This window comes from Episyrphus balteatus, chromosome 1 (genome assembly GCF_945859705.1).
Source record: "Episyrphus balteatus chromosome 1, idEpiBalt1.1, whole genome shotgun sequence".
NCBI classification, from domain to species: Eukaryota; Metazoa; Arthropoda; class Insecta; order Diptera; family Syrphidae; genus Episyrphus; species Episyrphus balteatus.
Genome location: NC_079134.1, coordinates 164,363,583 through 164,379,173, shown reverse-complemented (window position 1 = coordinate 164,379,173; position 15,591 = coordinate 164,363,583). Strand labels below are relative to the sequence as shown.

Here is a 15,591-nt window from a genome sequence, read left to right as displayed (position 1 = left end):
ATAAGGAAGAAAAACACTTTTATGGCATAAGCTTCACTTTGAATTTTAAGGCTTTGCAGATAGGTAATCCTAAGATTATGAACATAATAACGAATAATTGTAATGCACTATAACCTTCAAGCAAATACTTTTTTTTACGTTTTCTACTCTGTTCATCTCATTTTCATTATTCATTCTAGACCAAGTAGTTTTCTTGAAGTTAAAAAAATTACTTCGAGCTCACTCCTGAACATAGAGGAAGGAATACCTAGAGACCCGACTCGTACCCCCCTTGCCTAAAACACCCGCAAATTTTATTTGAGGTGAATAGAAGAGAACTCTCTTATTTTACTCTTTTTTTCTTATCCGTGAATACGTGTGAGTGGTGGATTCAAAATAAAAATGGCGGTTGTAGCTCAAAAAAAAAAAAAAAGTTTAATCAAAAGTGACAGCTGACAGTTCTCGATTTTTTGTTTTTATTTTGTTTGCAAATTAAAATTTTTAGAGTTTTAAAATTCCATGAATATATTTTCCTTTCGGTTCTTATTTTGTTTAAAATAAATAAATGTATCTCGACAACCTTTGGAGAAGAAATCCCTGGTGACTAATGTCGTTCTCATTCTGATTTGTTGGACAAAGCTTTATGTTTCTGCTTTCTCCATACCCAGTAATTCAAATCGAACTGGAAAGCCATTTAATCCATTAATTGGTGAAAGTTACAAATATTATGGTATGGATGACCTAGGCTGGCGTGTTGTAGCAGAACAAGTCTGCCATCACCCACCGAATGCACCAATTCTCTGCGAAGAAAAAAATGGAACTGCTGGCAAGAGTTTGGCAACAAGACCAACTCTTGAACTGGTGCTTCATAGGCGTTGCCCTTGGCAAGCTCATTTACCGTAAAGTCTGTCCATTATTCTCAACCAACTGTTGGAACAAGGTAATATAGAAACGAAATTCCATAGATTGAGTTACCTGAAAACACTATTTTCTTTTTAGGTGAAAGGCTAAACCAACCTATGGGGTTATTTATTTATGATGGAAGTAGTTTTAACTTTTTTTGTTCAAGTACCGAGCCAGAGTACATCTATCTCCACCAGCAGCGATAACTTTGTTTTAAAGCAATAACGACTTGTTGCGTCGTCTTCGAAGAAAAAGAAAATATTCAAGAATCTACAAAGCCAACAAGAATTTCAATCAAGTTTGGCTTTCTTTGTATTTGTGAAACGGCAAATAATGCGAACATCTGATGAAAGTTTTGCTTATTTTTGTTTATTCCATACAAATTTATCTTTTTTTTTTGTTTCTATACTTTATTTAAATGTAATTTAAAGTTTGGCATAGTAAAATATCTCAATATTTACAAATGAACAGCAAACAATAACATTTCATTACTTTAACGTCTTAAGTGTGAACATGTGTGCGTAACTCTCGTTTTGATTCTGCCTCAAAATTCGGAATTGATTCTTTTCACAATTAGAACTGTCATGGAGTGCCAAACGAACAGTTTGAGAATCGTTCGGAGGAATTCCAAAACGAAAACGCTATTAGTGTATTCTTGGGAAGAATCGCCAGTTGCGATGTGGTATCTTTTCCAAAGAATGTTTTTGAACTTTCCAAATGTATGTTGTGTTTCTGGAAGAGGATTTAGGATAAATATCTCCAATTACAAGTTGTGTAAAAAATACCTCACGCTTATGTGCACAGAGCTGCACTTGATAAGGACTTTTGATCAGTACTTCTTTGACTAGATGTTCACGCCCAACGAGAACCAATGCACAGTCAGCATCCCAGAACACCTCGACATTTATGTGATTGTAGGAGTAGAGTTAGGAACACAATTCCCAGGTGGAATATTCTATCATAACATTTTATGTCATGCTGTGTCAACGCCATTGCACAGCTCGATTTCCATACCACTAGTAGTCCTATTGAAATGAATGAATTGTAGAAAAATATCAACATTGTTTTTTTGGCGCCGCATCACATCCGGATCTTCCTCTTCAATAGCGGATTCAATGGGTTTCTCAATTGCAGTGGCATTGTTACTTGCTTCCAAAGTATTTTTATATATTTAGGGATCTTCTCTGCAGGTAGATTCCGTTGTGGACAATGAAGTATTGGAGTCATAAGAATCTACTTCAATGCTATTTCTGTTCTCATCTCTATGGGCGCAGGTTACACCTCTCAGACAAAGTTCCTTGCCATTCTATGTTTGGCGTCTCCAATGCTCTGCGTGGAAGAAATTTGCAGCAGTCGCTAGCATCTCTCCAGCCAAAACACTGACAAATGTGATGATCAGCTTTTCGTTCTGAGTGCTAGCAATTGCGCACCAAGATTCTGGACAGTGATCTTGCGGAAACATAATGTACTTGTAGAAACAAGTACATTATGTTCGGGAGGCATCAACAAATCAAAGAAATTAATGAAATTAAAATAAACTTTTAAATACATGTTTTACATGAACTTTTTTTTTATTTTGATCTGTCAAAATACTCACCTTTGAGCTATTTTTCTGTAGTGGAAATTAGGCGCTGTTCATATTTTTCATGGTAAGATTAGGATGCGCTTATACTTCTTTTTTATATTTTTACAGTTTTTAACAACAAAATTCATAAAAATTGTTGAATTTTTATGCTAAAAGCAATCAAAAGTAATATTTAACATATTTTTAATTGATTAAGTGTCAAAAAAAGAATTTTTTTCGGAAAATTTAATTCTATTTTTCAATTTTTGAATTAAACGAATTTTTTTGTTCAACTAAATTGCGCACTGAGCGCATTGAGCAAAACTCCACAGTTGAATGTGTTAGTGCCATTTAAAATGCACGGGGAAACTACCACATATAGCCACTGTGGAGTTTTTTCTCTCATTGCAGCTTGTAGGGTCGAAGAGAACAACCACCCGAAGTCGGTTCTCTAGGTATTCCTTCCTCTATGCTCCTGAACATGTTACAAAAAATAAAAGTTTAAATAACCTGCTTAGTACAGGAAAGATAGACTTTTTCGTGGAACGAAATACAGGACGGCTGATTTTTTCAAATCTGAAAGAAGGGTATTAGAAAAGCTTAAGTCCTGGTTTTCGGGACGCCATCCCCCTGGCGAAATCCGCCATTTTGAAAAACGCGAATTGGTCTATATCTACTTAACTATTGGCTTGACCGAATAAATTACCTGACCAAAGTTGTAGGTAATATAATTAACTTTTCTTGTGCATTCACTGTTTTTCAGCGAGGACAACACTTTTGAGGTTATGTCGTTTTATTTTTTAATTTTTTTGTTTTTTAAATTTTTCTCAGTCACTATGATAGTTACATAATTTTTTATCATCACAAAAGTTGTAGAGCATCAAATTTCCATTAATTTGGTATACTTTTGAAGATTATATGTCTTTTCGAACCAAAGATACGGAACCTTAAAGAGCAATCCCTCTCAAAATTTTCAAACAATATACTAATATTTTTTTGCATAAAGTATGAAAAAACGCTAAATCTTGTACGATATGCGAAAACAAGAAAAAATAGATATTAGAGGAGGTGTTTTTTCCATTATTTAGGTGGGTCGGAAAATTTCCACTAAATATTAATTGAATATTAAAAAAACAAAAAATAATGGTAAAACTTATAATATTGTGGTATACATATTTTGTTTTAAGTCAAACATCCACCTTTTATGATGCTAAACAATTATGTAACTATCATAAGGACTGAGAAAAATTAAAAAAACCGAAAAAAAAAAACATAAAACGACATAACCTCAAAAGTGTTGTTCTTGCTGAAAAACAGTGAATGCACAAGAAAAGATGTTTATATTACCTTTAACTTTGGTTAAGTAACTTATTCGGTCAAACCAATAGTTAAGTAGATATAGACCAATTCGCGTTTTTCGAAATGGTGGATTTCGCCAGGGGGTTGGCGTCCCGAAAACCAGGACTAAAGCTTTTCTAATGTCCTTCTTTCATATCTGAAAAAATCAGCCTTCCTATATTTCGTTCCACAAAATGCCTGTTTTTTTACTAACTTTCCCGTTCTAAAACTATAGTTTTCAGATCAATAACTTTCAACTCATACATCGCATGATTTTAAAAAATATACCAAATTATTGGAAATTTGATGGTCTATAACTGTTATTGTTTAAGAAATTATGTAACTATTACCGGGAATGATAAAAACTTAAAAAAAAAAGCCGAAAAACAAATAAAAACAACATAACCTCAAAACTATTGCCCGCATAGAAAAATAATGTATTACAAAGAAAAAGATAATTAAATTTCCAAGAACTTTGGTCTGATAACCAATTCTATAGAACCTATAGTTTTGGAGATATAGAGCGATTCGCGTTTTCCAAAATGGCGGATTTCGCCAGGGGGGTGCCGTCCCGAAAACCAGGACTTAAGCTTTTCTAATACCCCTCTTCCAGATTTGAAAAATTCAGCCGTCCTGTATTTCGTTCCACAATATGCCTGTTTTTTTACTAACTTTCCTGTACTAGCTGTTAATTATTAAAAAAAAATAAAATCTCAAACAACAACAAAATCAAAAACTTTTCTACTTCCGACATAAAAAATACTTCCAAGTACACACTTAACAAAGTCTCGTCACTTCTCAAGTCAATCATGTTTAACTAAGAGAACCCACCGTAATCAATCTATAAAAAAGTTCTACGAGAAAGAAAGTAAAACTTAAGAATATCCTCCAATAACGGTAAATTTGTTGACCTTTGTATAAGTCATCAATCAATGTTCTCAATAAGTAAGTAGTCAACCGTTATATACGTGAAAGGAGGTGGAACTGGTAGGAGAATATACCTACTGTCATCGAGAATAAAGGGAAAAATAAAAGTGGGGCGCAAGTAATAGAAGCATCATCTGAAGGTGCACTTGTACGATTCAATCGACTTTGATTGTGTGTCATGTTCTACATTCAATGGGTCGTAAAATATTGTTACTACACAATTTCTACTATAACCTATACCTACTTAAATGTCACAACATGTGTGTTTACATTGTTTATTTATGATTATGAACATAATAAATACCCATAGGATTATTGAATGTTCAATGTTAAATTAATAAAAGGGTTATTATTAATTCATTGAAGTAGTATAAGAACCATTTGTGTATACAGACAATTTTGAGGATATAGGATTTGTGGTAGTTGGAAAATTAAAAATTAAACTTTAACAAACAAGGACTCTCGTGAGACTTCGACAATGACGACGAACGTGCATGAGCAATCTACTACAAAACTAATTTTGTCAAAACTAGACCATTGCCAAACGAGTTAGATACTATGGGCCAGTTTGACGTCATCATCAACTATTCACCAGTTCGAGGTCGTAATTTGTACGAAAACTCTTTTCTTTTTGTCCTCCAGGAATATATGACATTTTCGACTCTGCGTGATAGAACTTACTCTATATTTAAATACAAAATACACAACAAAGAACTGTTGATGAGTAGGAGGGCTAGGTTTGAGTATTGGTTGGTATATAGCCATGGTTGAATGGTTTCCTAAATTATAAATCGATTCATGCGTAAAATGGAAAAAAGAAAATAAAAGACTATCTTACATGAAGTCCGTGTCTAATTTTAAAATATCACGCTATAGGTTATAGGTTAAGTTGGTGTGGTTGAAACGAAAAAAAAAATACATCCGGAATACATTTTGGTTTGACATTAACAAAGGATTATTGAGAAGGACGATACTTTTGTATTGCGTAGGCAAAAAAGAACAATATTAACAAATTAAAGAAGGTTAAAGTTGTATTTTGTAAATTGATTCAACTAAAAGGTATTTTATTTATATCACAATTTTTGCGTGCTTAAATGTTGCAAGTGGCATTTGAAAAGGGCTCAGATATCAGCTTAATAAGTTTAACACGATAACGTAGCACGAAATTCAGCTTTCTTCTGTGATCGAAAAATACCTCTAAGCTAAAAGAAGGGTTCAATATGGTTAGATACGTCTACATACAATTCACAATATTGAATAAACTATGAATGACTATCGCAGGGAGCGAAAAAAATCATCTACCAACATGACCGGCTTTTCTGGTACTATAGTGTTCAAAGAAGAGTACTGTTCAACGTTCCAATAGGTAGGCTCAAAAACTCTAAGTACAAGCGAAAAAAAAATTGCAGCATTCAGTTGAGCTTGGATATGAAATAATACAAAACCGTAGGGTTGCCGCTGCTTTCTCAGGTAAACCTTGCGGACCCTAGGCACAGGTTGATCTCTTGTGTGAATGGTATAAGTGGGAGACATAATAAATGTGCCAGTATATGTCACCTTGCACCATGCACAATTCTTACAGAAATCATACACAAATGCGGTGACGCTGCGGCAATCTACTGATAGATTTAACCACTCGTCTGGTAACGCAACTTCGTTTGGGGACCTGTGAGTCTACGTTTCATCACTGGATCTCCTACGACTCGCATAGTCACCGCACAAGTGTGTACACACTCAATTTAACTGTGAGTAACGCTTTTTTCCAAGAGTCCTTTAAGTCACAAAAGTTATGATATGAGGTTCTAAAGGGGTAGGGACCAGTTATAGTGGTCAGGAAAATGAATCAGGAAAAATTTTCATATAGATATTTTGTGATGTTTTAATTTGATTTGAAAGACAAATGCTATACCAATCGAGTATAAATTACTTAAAGAATTATTTTTGAAAAGAAAATTTACAATGGTACAATAGTTTTTACTTAAATTGTATATACAGTTGCGAGCAAAAAAAATGCAAACAATAAAAACATTTGCATTTTTTTGCTCGTCTAAAAACGCATATTAAAGTAGACTTTTGACCAAATAATGTTTTTGGAGTAAAATATTGAACAAATTGACTCTGTTTAATGAAAATAAAACAGTTTCAATATGCCATATTTGGTAACTTAGTTCTTTTTCAAAACTGTTTAAAAACTTTTTCGTTTGCATTTTTTTTGCTCGCTACTGTATATGTTTTCCTGATGCAAATCAATTTTTCGTGACATTTGAAACAAAGTGAAACAACGTTCCCCTGAAGTGGTTCAAATTTTTCCTGTTCCCCTGCATAAGAAAAAATTTTTCGTGTGTATTTCAATCAGGAGAAGAAGAGAGTAGGTAGATTTTGTGTGTCAACTGACGTAAGTTTTCCTGGTCGCTATAAACGAGCATCAGGAAAAAATATTCAATTTCATACTGTTTCTTTTTTCCTGATCGCTATAACCGGCGGCGTCTTATTAGGGGAACAGAAATCAACCAGTACAACCTGAATGCGACTTCCAAAAACGAGGAGGTTCTCAATTCATGGGTTTTTTTTAACCGACTTAAAAAAAAGAGGAGGATATCAAGTCGTCTGTATTTTTGCTGTTGTATTTTTTTTTGTATTCGAAAACTAGTGCAGTGTGGTCCCATTTCAAATTCGTCCAGTTCTGACTATAGAATCCTTTTGAGAAAACCATAAGCCCATGTTTCGATCCATAGAAGTCGCCTTTTTATGATAAAAATTTTTATAATTTTTTAATTTTGTAGGAAATCTCGAACCCTTTTATTTTTATTAGTGAACTTTCCAGAAAAAGAAAGTCAATCTTTTTACAAGAAAATATTAAAAATTTTCCAATAAGACTTTAGAAAAATATTTCTTTCCCTTACAAGAACTTAAAAATTCCTTTTTGGTCTGCCAAAGAAAAGAACGTCTTTGTTGGGTAAGTGTTTATAATTTGCGAACTCTCAGTCTCGCCGCAAAAATTCAACGATTCTGAAAAGACAGCCTCTATTACACAAAGTACAGATCATTCGATTGGTTCCTCAATTAGGAATCTCGTAAAAATTGTTTCAGAAGTGACAAGGAAACAAACAGCTGACACGTAATTTGATTTGAATTTTCTGATAGCTGTACAAAAAGGGATTAGAAAATCACCCAAATATGTCTTTTACGTACACATTGACTTCATTATTGATTGTTAACTTGAAAGAAAAACACACATGAGAAGGCATTACATTTTAAAATTGCAAATCCAGTAATGTGGGTCCTCAAAAAATCCAACTTAATCCTATAAAAAGGTTCCAGAAACCGAAAGGAAAGGGTAAAATAATTTTTCAAATTCCATTTGACTTCAAAAAAACTATGTTAGCATTAAATGTATCCACCTTTTGCATATCTAACAATTTGTTTTTGTCAAATAAGTTGATGCTTTTATAAAAAATAAAAGAGCACTAAACAAAACACACTCAACTTATCAAAGGTTTTATACAAATGGCACGAACTTTTTGAATAAGTTCCTTTACTCTGTATTTTTTTTCACAATTCGCTTGGCACTTTTAAATATTCACACAAAAAAAAAAAAAATATCCCATTTGACATATTATTATCTGTCATTTCAAATGTGTGTTGTAAAGTAGGTACTCAACAACACACAAACATATAAAATACAACAACAAAATAATCCTTCACTTTCTCCCTCTGCTTTTGAAAATCCTTGCAAATAGAAAAAAATAAAATGTTAATGGAACCATACAACAACAACAAAAAAACAAAACACGTAGGAAGGATGGAGAGAATAAGAAACCTTGAACTAGTTAACATTCTCCTCCCGTTTTTTTTTCCACATACCGGATACCCCGGAAGTCCTTGTTTTATTCTCATATCTTCTTCCTTTTTTTTATATTGAATGTGGAAATACAATTTCCCATGAGCGAATCCCTTGACAACGAACCATCTTCCTATATCATCATCCCCATCCTCATCCCGCAACAAAAGACCAAAAAAACACAAAGAAGCCGAATACTTACAGTTACTACTGTAATGTGTGTGTTGGATGTGAATTATATACAAAACAAAAATGTCACCATGGGGAAAGCATACTGACAACACGATGACGACAGACGGTTCGGTATTTGGTTCTTGTATTCTTCGCAAAGAACAAGAGAAACAGGTTGAATTTTCCGGAGAAGGAAATTTCCGAAGGATACTACCGACACGAACAAGGACATACGAATATTGTACTACTGCCTGCATTATTTCATCCTAGGGGATGGAAATTGCAATCATCCAGTACTGCATATGCATTATCAGCTCAGCAGTTGGGAGAAAAAAATATCCTTCAATATTATTAAACCTTAAAAGGATACCAACAACAACAACGACTTCTTTCTCTCTGTGTTTCTGCGTGTTTTCCCATTTTTACCCTCGATTTTTCTCTTCTTCGTTCAACGTCACAACCTCACAAGTAAAAAAGGCAATTGCACACGCTTGCGGAAAATCAATTTCCACACAGATTTCCTCCTGAATTTTTTCCGAAATAATATATTTTTTTTTCTGAACGAGAAAAAAAATCTGTTGGTTTAAAAAATTAAGTCGTTGACAGAAATGTTTGATTACCTTTTTTGTTAAATAAGTTAACCAAATTTCAGCACATTTCAGTATTTTCTGAAAATTTTTTTTCTACAAGGGGAAGTACTATGATTTTCTTCTTCACTTCACCCAGTAAAAATTATTCACTGATTTTTCACTTCACCACCACACGGGCCACGGACAGGGACAGATAATATTTCTTCTATTTTTCCTTCTTTTACTAATTTTTCATTAGATTTTCATTTTCATTTTTTCAAAATTAGAAAAAAATTTGACAAAGAATTTTCGATGGGGGTAATAATAGGTACAACTTATTGTTGTGTTATGTTATTTTTAGGATATAAGAGATATTGCACCGAAATGATGATGATGGGATTCACGTTTTTTTTTTCTTCTTTTCTTTTTTTTTGTCTTCAAAAATTTTATTTTTAGAGGAACGTCCGACTGCAATGTGGTATTTCTGACAACTGATTTCGGGTTAATCTCATCCCGATTTGGATGTGTCTAGACATAGGAGGAGTTCGTTTTTTTCTTGTGGCATATTTGGAAAGAGTTTTTTTTTTGTTTTGTCAAATTTTTTGGTGGTGAGTGTGGTGAATAGGGGATAAGGGTGTAATGCGCATGCGATGGATTTGCAAAAAAAAAAAATATTGACAGTTGTGTAAGAAAAATGTGTATGAAATTGGTTTGACATGGAAGTGTCATTAGAAAGGTTTGTTTGATTAGAGATTTTTGTATACACAAATTTAATGGTTAATGAAAAACTAATAGACCTGAGCTACGGAAAAAAATCAAACAAATTCGTTCAAGTATTTTTATTGTCGAATATGATACCTATTGGTTAGTTCCTGAGAAAAAGGCATCAATGGTCGGTATTCATTTTTTTATATAACCCGAAAACCAAACCTAACTTAAGAAATGCATTGACGAGGTATTTTCTATCCTAAAAACAATGAAAAGAAGCTTAAAAATTTAGGATTTTATTTTACTAAATAACTTGCTATATTGTACACAAATGTACCATTTCATTTTTTTTGTTTTAAAAATTACAGAAATTTAATCTTTTCTTTTTTTGACTTTTTCGGTTGAAAGCAACATTTTCAAATGCAATACAAAAGTTCTTAATAACATTAGTCGAAAAAAAAAAAACAAAAGTCGGGGAAAAGGACATTGTCAGCTGATTTTAATTAAATTTAATGTGCCAAATTCAAAACTATTCACAGATTTATTCTATCATATCTTGTTTTTGAGATACATATACTCATCATTATTATACTTATAAACTCTTTAAAACTAGTTTTCAATTAAGTTCTTTTTAATGCTGAATCAAAAATATTAACTTTTCCGTATTATGTTGCTTTTTTAAAGTCTAAAAATCAGAAGTCGCAAACAAGAATTTGGTTACAAAAACCATTCATAATTTGGAAAAAAAATCCAGATTTTGAGAAGTTTACCACAGATTTCTCTTTTCCAATATTTTTGAGAAAAAAACTAATTTTGTAAAAAATAGATACATTAAGGACGATTTAATATATCGTTTTGAGATTGCATAAGTAGTTTTGCAAAAAAAATGTTAACGGCGATGTAATTCTACGTCAAAATTACCCTAAAAACGCATTTTTGACCTGTTAATATTCAAGTATCTATTTCAAAAACGTGACGTGCCAGTAACATTTGGAATTCGGATTCGGACTCAGCACACAAAAATTCTTTATAAAAGTAGGGTTTGGTTCAAGCTCTATTTACGTTTCCGACAAGTGCAATCCGTAAATTTGGACTTTCAAAAGTAAACTCGAGACTCCGTTTTCTCAGAAATTCTCAGTATGGATTTAGTAGCTAATTTCAGAAAAAAAATTTCGGCGTTCTCTTCAATTTAATTTAATTTTTTTATGGAACTTAAAGCTTTATCATTTCCACATCATTTAAAGAAAACTTAAATTCCTTAATTTTGTTTTATTGGAAGAAAAGTCATAAGTATATAAAAAGTGAAATTATGGTTTGAATTCTAGTTTTCATTAAGTGGTACAAAATTTTGGACAGTTAGGACTTGCTCACCAAGAGAGCAAATTAGAGTACACCAAGGCCTCTTAGTTAAGAAAAAAAGCCAGTCCTTAACTGTCCAAATTTTGACGAAGTCTTGAGGTAAAATTGAAATTAAACGACTTAATGAATAGTTAGCAAAAATTCACTTTTTTAATGTCTTTATGAATTTTCTATCAAGAAAAAAAAAGTAAAAAATAACATCGCTTGTAAAATTTTTTCTGCTACTTTGTTTGATCACCTATAAAACCTCTTCCCAATGACCTGATGGGTCCAAATATGGCTATTTAAAAGGAAAACCAAAAATATAATGTGTAAGGATATTAATTTAAGGTAATCATCATTGACTTTGTTGTTTTGGAGCCTACATTACTACATTACATAAATGACATCTAATTTGATAGGTTTTCGTATTTTAAGAAAAAACACCGAACTGAAACGTGAACAAAAACTAGGTTCTAAAAACTGTTTTAGAAATTGTCTGTCCTACTACTCGCTTAACTAAATGTTTCTAACTAACTGTTTCCATAATTTCTGTTTTCTTCATTCTGTAAATTCAGTATTCAGTGTTTCAAAATTCTTAATTCTTAAAAATACTGTGAATGCGTAAGAATTGGAAATTCAAATTTATACCTTTTACCACTAATCAAATAATTTTTCTGGACTTAACTTCTTAAAACGAAAAGTTTGGTATAATATTATGGATTTACAGAACTTTGGAAAACAGAATATTGGATTTACAGATTTTGGAATACTGAATTTTAGACACCAACACATCTAGAAAATACATTGTTTGAGTTCAGTTGGTGAATTTCCAAATTTCGATAAGACACCAAACGCAAATTTCCTTTCAATCATAGATACACGAAAATATTACTTCAAGATCACTTTATTAAACAATATTTTAAACAACAATAGTAAAAACTATCCAAGTAGTCCAGCTCCTCCAATAAATCCACCTCCACCAAATCCACCACCTGAACGGTATCGATAACTTTCCCTGTAGTGTCCTCTTTGTTTGAATCCACCAAATCCAATTCCAGCGCCAACTAATCCTCCACCGAGACCTCCTCCGTAACCACCTCCACCATAGCCACCGTGACCGTATCCATAATTATTTGCATATCCAATAGTTTGATAGTTAGACACTACTGGAACATTTTGAACGGTTTGTATTGTCTGCACCACTGGCACTGATGATACGATTGGAACATTGTTTACATATGAAACTCCTCCACCTCCTCCTCCAATTGCACCTAATCCAAGTCCTCCTCCACCAACGATTAATGATCGTATAGATCGTTTTAGGATTTCATCAGCAGACTTTTCTTCAAGATTGTTTATCGCTAAGGCGCTTGATATTGCTGAAGCGGCAAGAAATAATAAACACAATCGAGATAACATCGTGGAAGTTACTATTTCGGCAATAATCCCAGACACTTATTTATAAGTAATTTAAGCTAGGTTTTGGTTTATTTGTACTAAATACTGAGAATAACTTAAATAAACAAATGGTCCCTGTACGTGTACATTGTTGAAGTCATAAATTTGTGTACCATTTTTAAGGCAACTAACCAAAAGTGATGACCATGAATTTTTTTACTCCGCTGAGCTGTTAATGGATTAAACGCACTTAGAGATCACATTGAATTGGTGTTCAAATATTGATTTAAGGCCGAAAAATCCATTTAACATCGTGGCATGGGACAATCATTGCTTTAAAGGAAAAAAAAATGAATATTGACCTTGATAAAAATGATAAACTCAGAAGAAACTCAGAAATGGGGTTTGTACTGTACTTAAGAGTAAACAAAAGTTAAAATAAGTGAGACGCAAATTTTTTGGGAAAAAAAGATTACTCATAACGTTTTTTTGGGAGTGAAGTAAAATGAAGATAATTTATCCGTATCGACATTTGTTTGGATAGTAGCACTCGGTTAGAGTTTTACCTGCACAATCATTTTAAATGTAGTATGAAATAAAATTTGTATAAAAATAAATTAAAAAAAAAATTTACCTAAATCGTTTGAAATCGTTTCCGAAAAAAAAACAAAATTTATAGGTAATCCAAAAATGTGTTTTTTGAAAATTTTTATATTAGAAGTGACTACTCAACCGTTTCTGTTCAAAAATTGTCATTTAATTCCTCTTACTATCCGCTTATTATTAACAAATTTCAAAACAAGTTTTATCTCAAAACATGTTTACTGAATGTTTGAAGTTGCAAATTTTTCCAAACTTGCACTATAATCGAGAGTTTTGACAAAACAAAATCTTTAATAAAATAGAAACTCGGAAGATACTAACCTCAATATTTGTACGATGGTTCTAGGTTACCTAACGTTTATAAGGGTTCAAAAAATATATATTTGTATTTTCTATTATGTCTATTAGTTCAGTCAATGGGAGAAAATCTAAAAAAAATTGGTACCGTTGATTACCAAGATATTGGGGCCTACGCGTTTTTTTAAATGGTGGATACCCCTCACGAAGTCGACGCACGTGACGGGCTTTATGAAGTTAGCACCCCCAAATGTTAATTTTGTTTTCAAACCTTCCATGATGACCCAAGATTTTTTTTTTCGCTAACCCACAATTAGTTCTAATATTATAACAGAACTATTTTTTTTCACCTCAAAAATCACAAAAAATATATTTTTTTATTCAGTGCTAAAATTGTTGGGTTTGCACTGTGGTTCGTTTGCCCAACGTTAGCCTAGGATAGCCAACCTTTTTTCGTCTTAATTCTATCATTTTTATAAAAAATACAATAAAAAATGTTTTTTCATATCAGAAATTTTCGCTATTCTAATCTTCGATGAAAATTGTTATTTGTTGGAATAACCATGGTTAATTGAGTAAAAGTGTAAAAAGAACAATTTGTACACTTAAAAAAAAACTAATTTTGATTTTCAAGAGGTTGGTAATTTGAAAAAAGTTTTTTTTTGTCATAATTTTTTAACTAATGGTGGACTAACAAAAAAAGTGATAGAATTTGTTCTAATTAGATACTAATATAAGTTGAGAAAGTACTTAAAAAAGTACTATTCACGTACCGAAAAAGAAATCACCTCACACTAAATGTTATATTTGTTGTTGCTTTTGAAAAAAATTTGGATAGATTATTCTAAGCATGTAGCTTTTCTAGCTGCTCATATAGGAAACCAAAAAAATCAATGATTTTTACACTTGGAACAGTATTAGTATTTCGTGGTTTTTAAGGTGAAATAAAACAAATAAACAGGAATTTTATATGGACTACATTCAACTAAGTAAGAATTCTAAATCAAATGAAAAAACATTTGTGGTGCAGCGCGCAGTGCCCACACCAGTGGATTTACTTTTTCTAATTTTTTTAAATTTAAAAGGTCACTGTGGTGTAGGGTGTCCCTTATTTTGCAAATGGCTGAATTTAAATACGCATACGGGCTCAAAAGTTTCGCAACAAATAAAAAAAAATATTCCCAAAGTTTCAAGTCCCTATCTCAATGCTAAGTGTACGCGACTTAATTTTTAATATTTCCATACAAAATATCGATAAATTACAGGTAGTTTTGAAGGGGTTTACTCAAAAATTCGGCAAAACTGTAAAAGTTGATAGAAAATTTTGAAAATTTGCAAATATCTTCAGCACTATAAGGAGTGTACGAAAAAATTATTTATTTTTTTAAATAATGCTGAGTCAGTAAAAAGTAGGTAACCGTTAATATCACTGTTCTTATGATATTTGCGGTTATGTTTTACTTACTAAGCATTGTTTACAAAAGAAAAATATTTTTTTCGTACACTCCTTTTAGATATTTGCAAATTTTCAAAATTTTCTATCAACTTTTACATTTTTACCGAATTTTTGAGTAAACCACTTCAAAACTACCTGTAATTTATCGATATTTTGTATGGAAATATTAAAAATTAAGTCGCGTCCACTTAGCATTGAGATAGGGACTTGAAACTTTGGGAATATTTTTTTTTATTTGTTGCGAAACTTTTGAGCCCGTATGCGTATTTAAATTCAGCCATTTGCAATATAAGGGACACCCTACTGTGGTGTATGCGCACTATTTTTTTTTTGTATTGAAATTTAGCTGACAACTTTTTTCATATATCCATATATCCTGCATTTGACAAAAATCACTTTAACAGTAAACTAACATAAGATCTAGAATCATATGACAGATAAGACTTCTAGATCATACAGCTGTCTACAATAAAATATTTTGAAACTTTTCACTTCT

The 15,591-nt window shown here is 32.1% G+C and overlaps 2 protein-coding genes across 7 annotated transcripts in view; both read right to left on the bottom strand.

The window, feature by feature from the left end:
* LOC129921277 (MAGUK p55 subfamily member 7) overlaps nt 1–9,524 on the bottom strand; it is a 42,102-nt gene extending 32,578 nt beyond the window's left edge. For 3 of the 6 annotated variants that reach the window (XM_056003025.1, XM_056003023.1, XM_056003024.1), the window contains exon 1: nt 9,344–9,523. The gene's annotated coding sequence lies outside the window, so the exon portion shown is untranslated. Of the gene's footprint in view, nt 1–9,343 lie in introns of all 6 variants that reach the window. The other 3 variants (XM_056003020.1, XM_056003021.1, XM_056003026.1) reach the window with 2 other exon arrangements.
* Nucleotides 9,525–12,280: 2,756 nt separating this feature from the next.
* LOC129911983 (keratin, type II cytoskeletal 1-like) lies at nt 12,281–12,760 on the bottom strand. Its single transcript, XM_055990039.1, has one exon. The coding sequence runs from the start codon at nt 12,758–12,760 to the stop codon at nt 12,281–12,283; it is 480 nt and encodes a 159-aa protein (XP_055846014.1).
* Between the last annotated feature and the right edge of the window lie 2,831 nt (nt 12,761–15,591).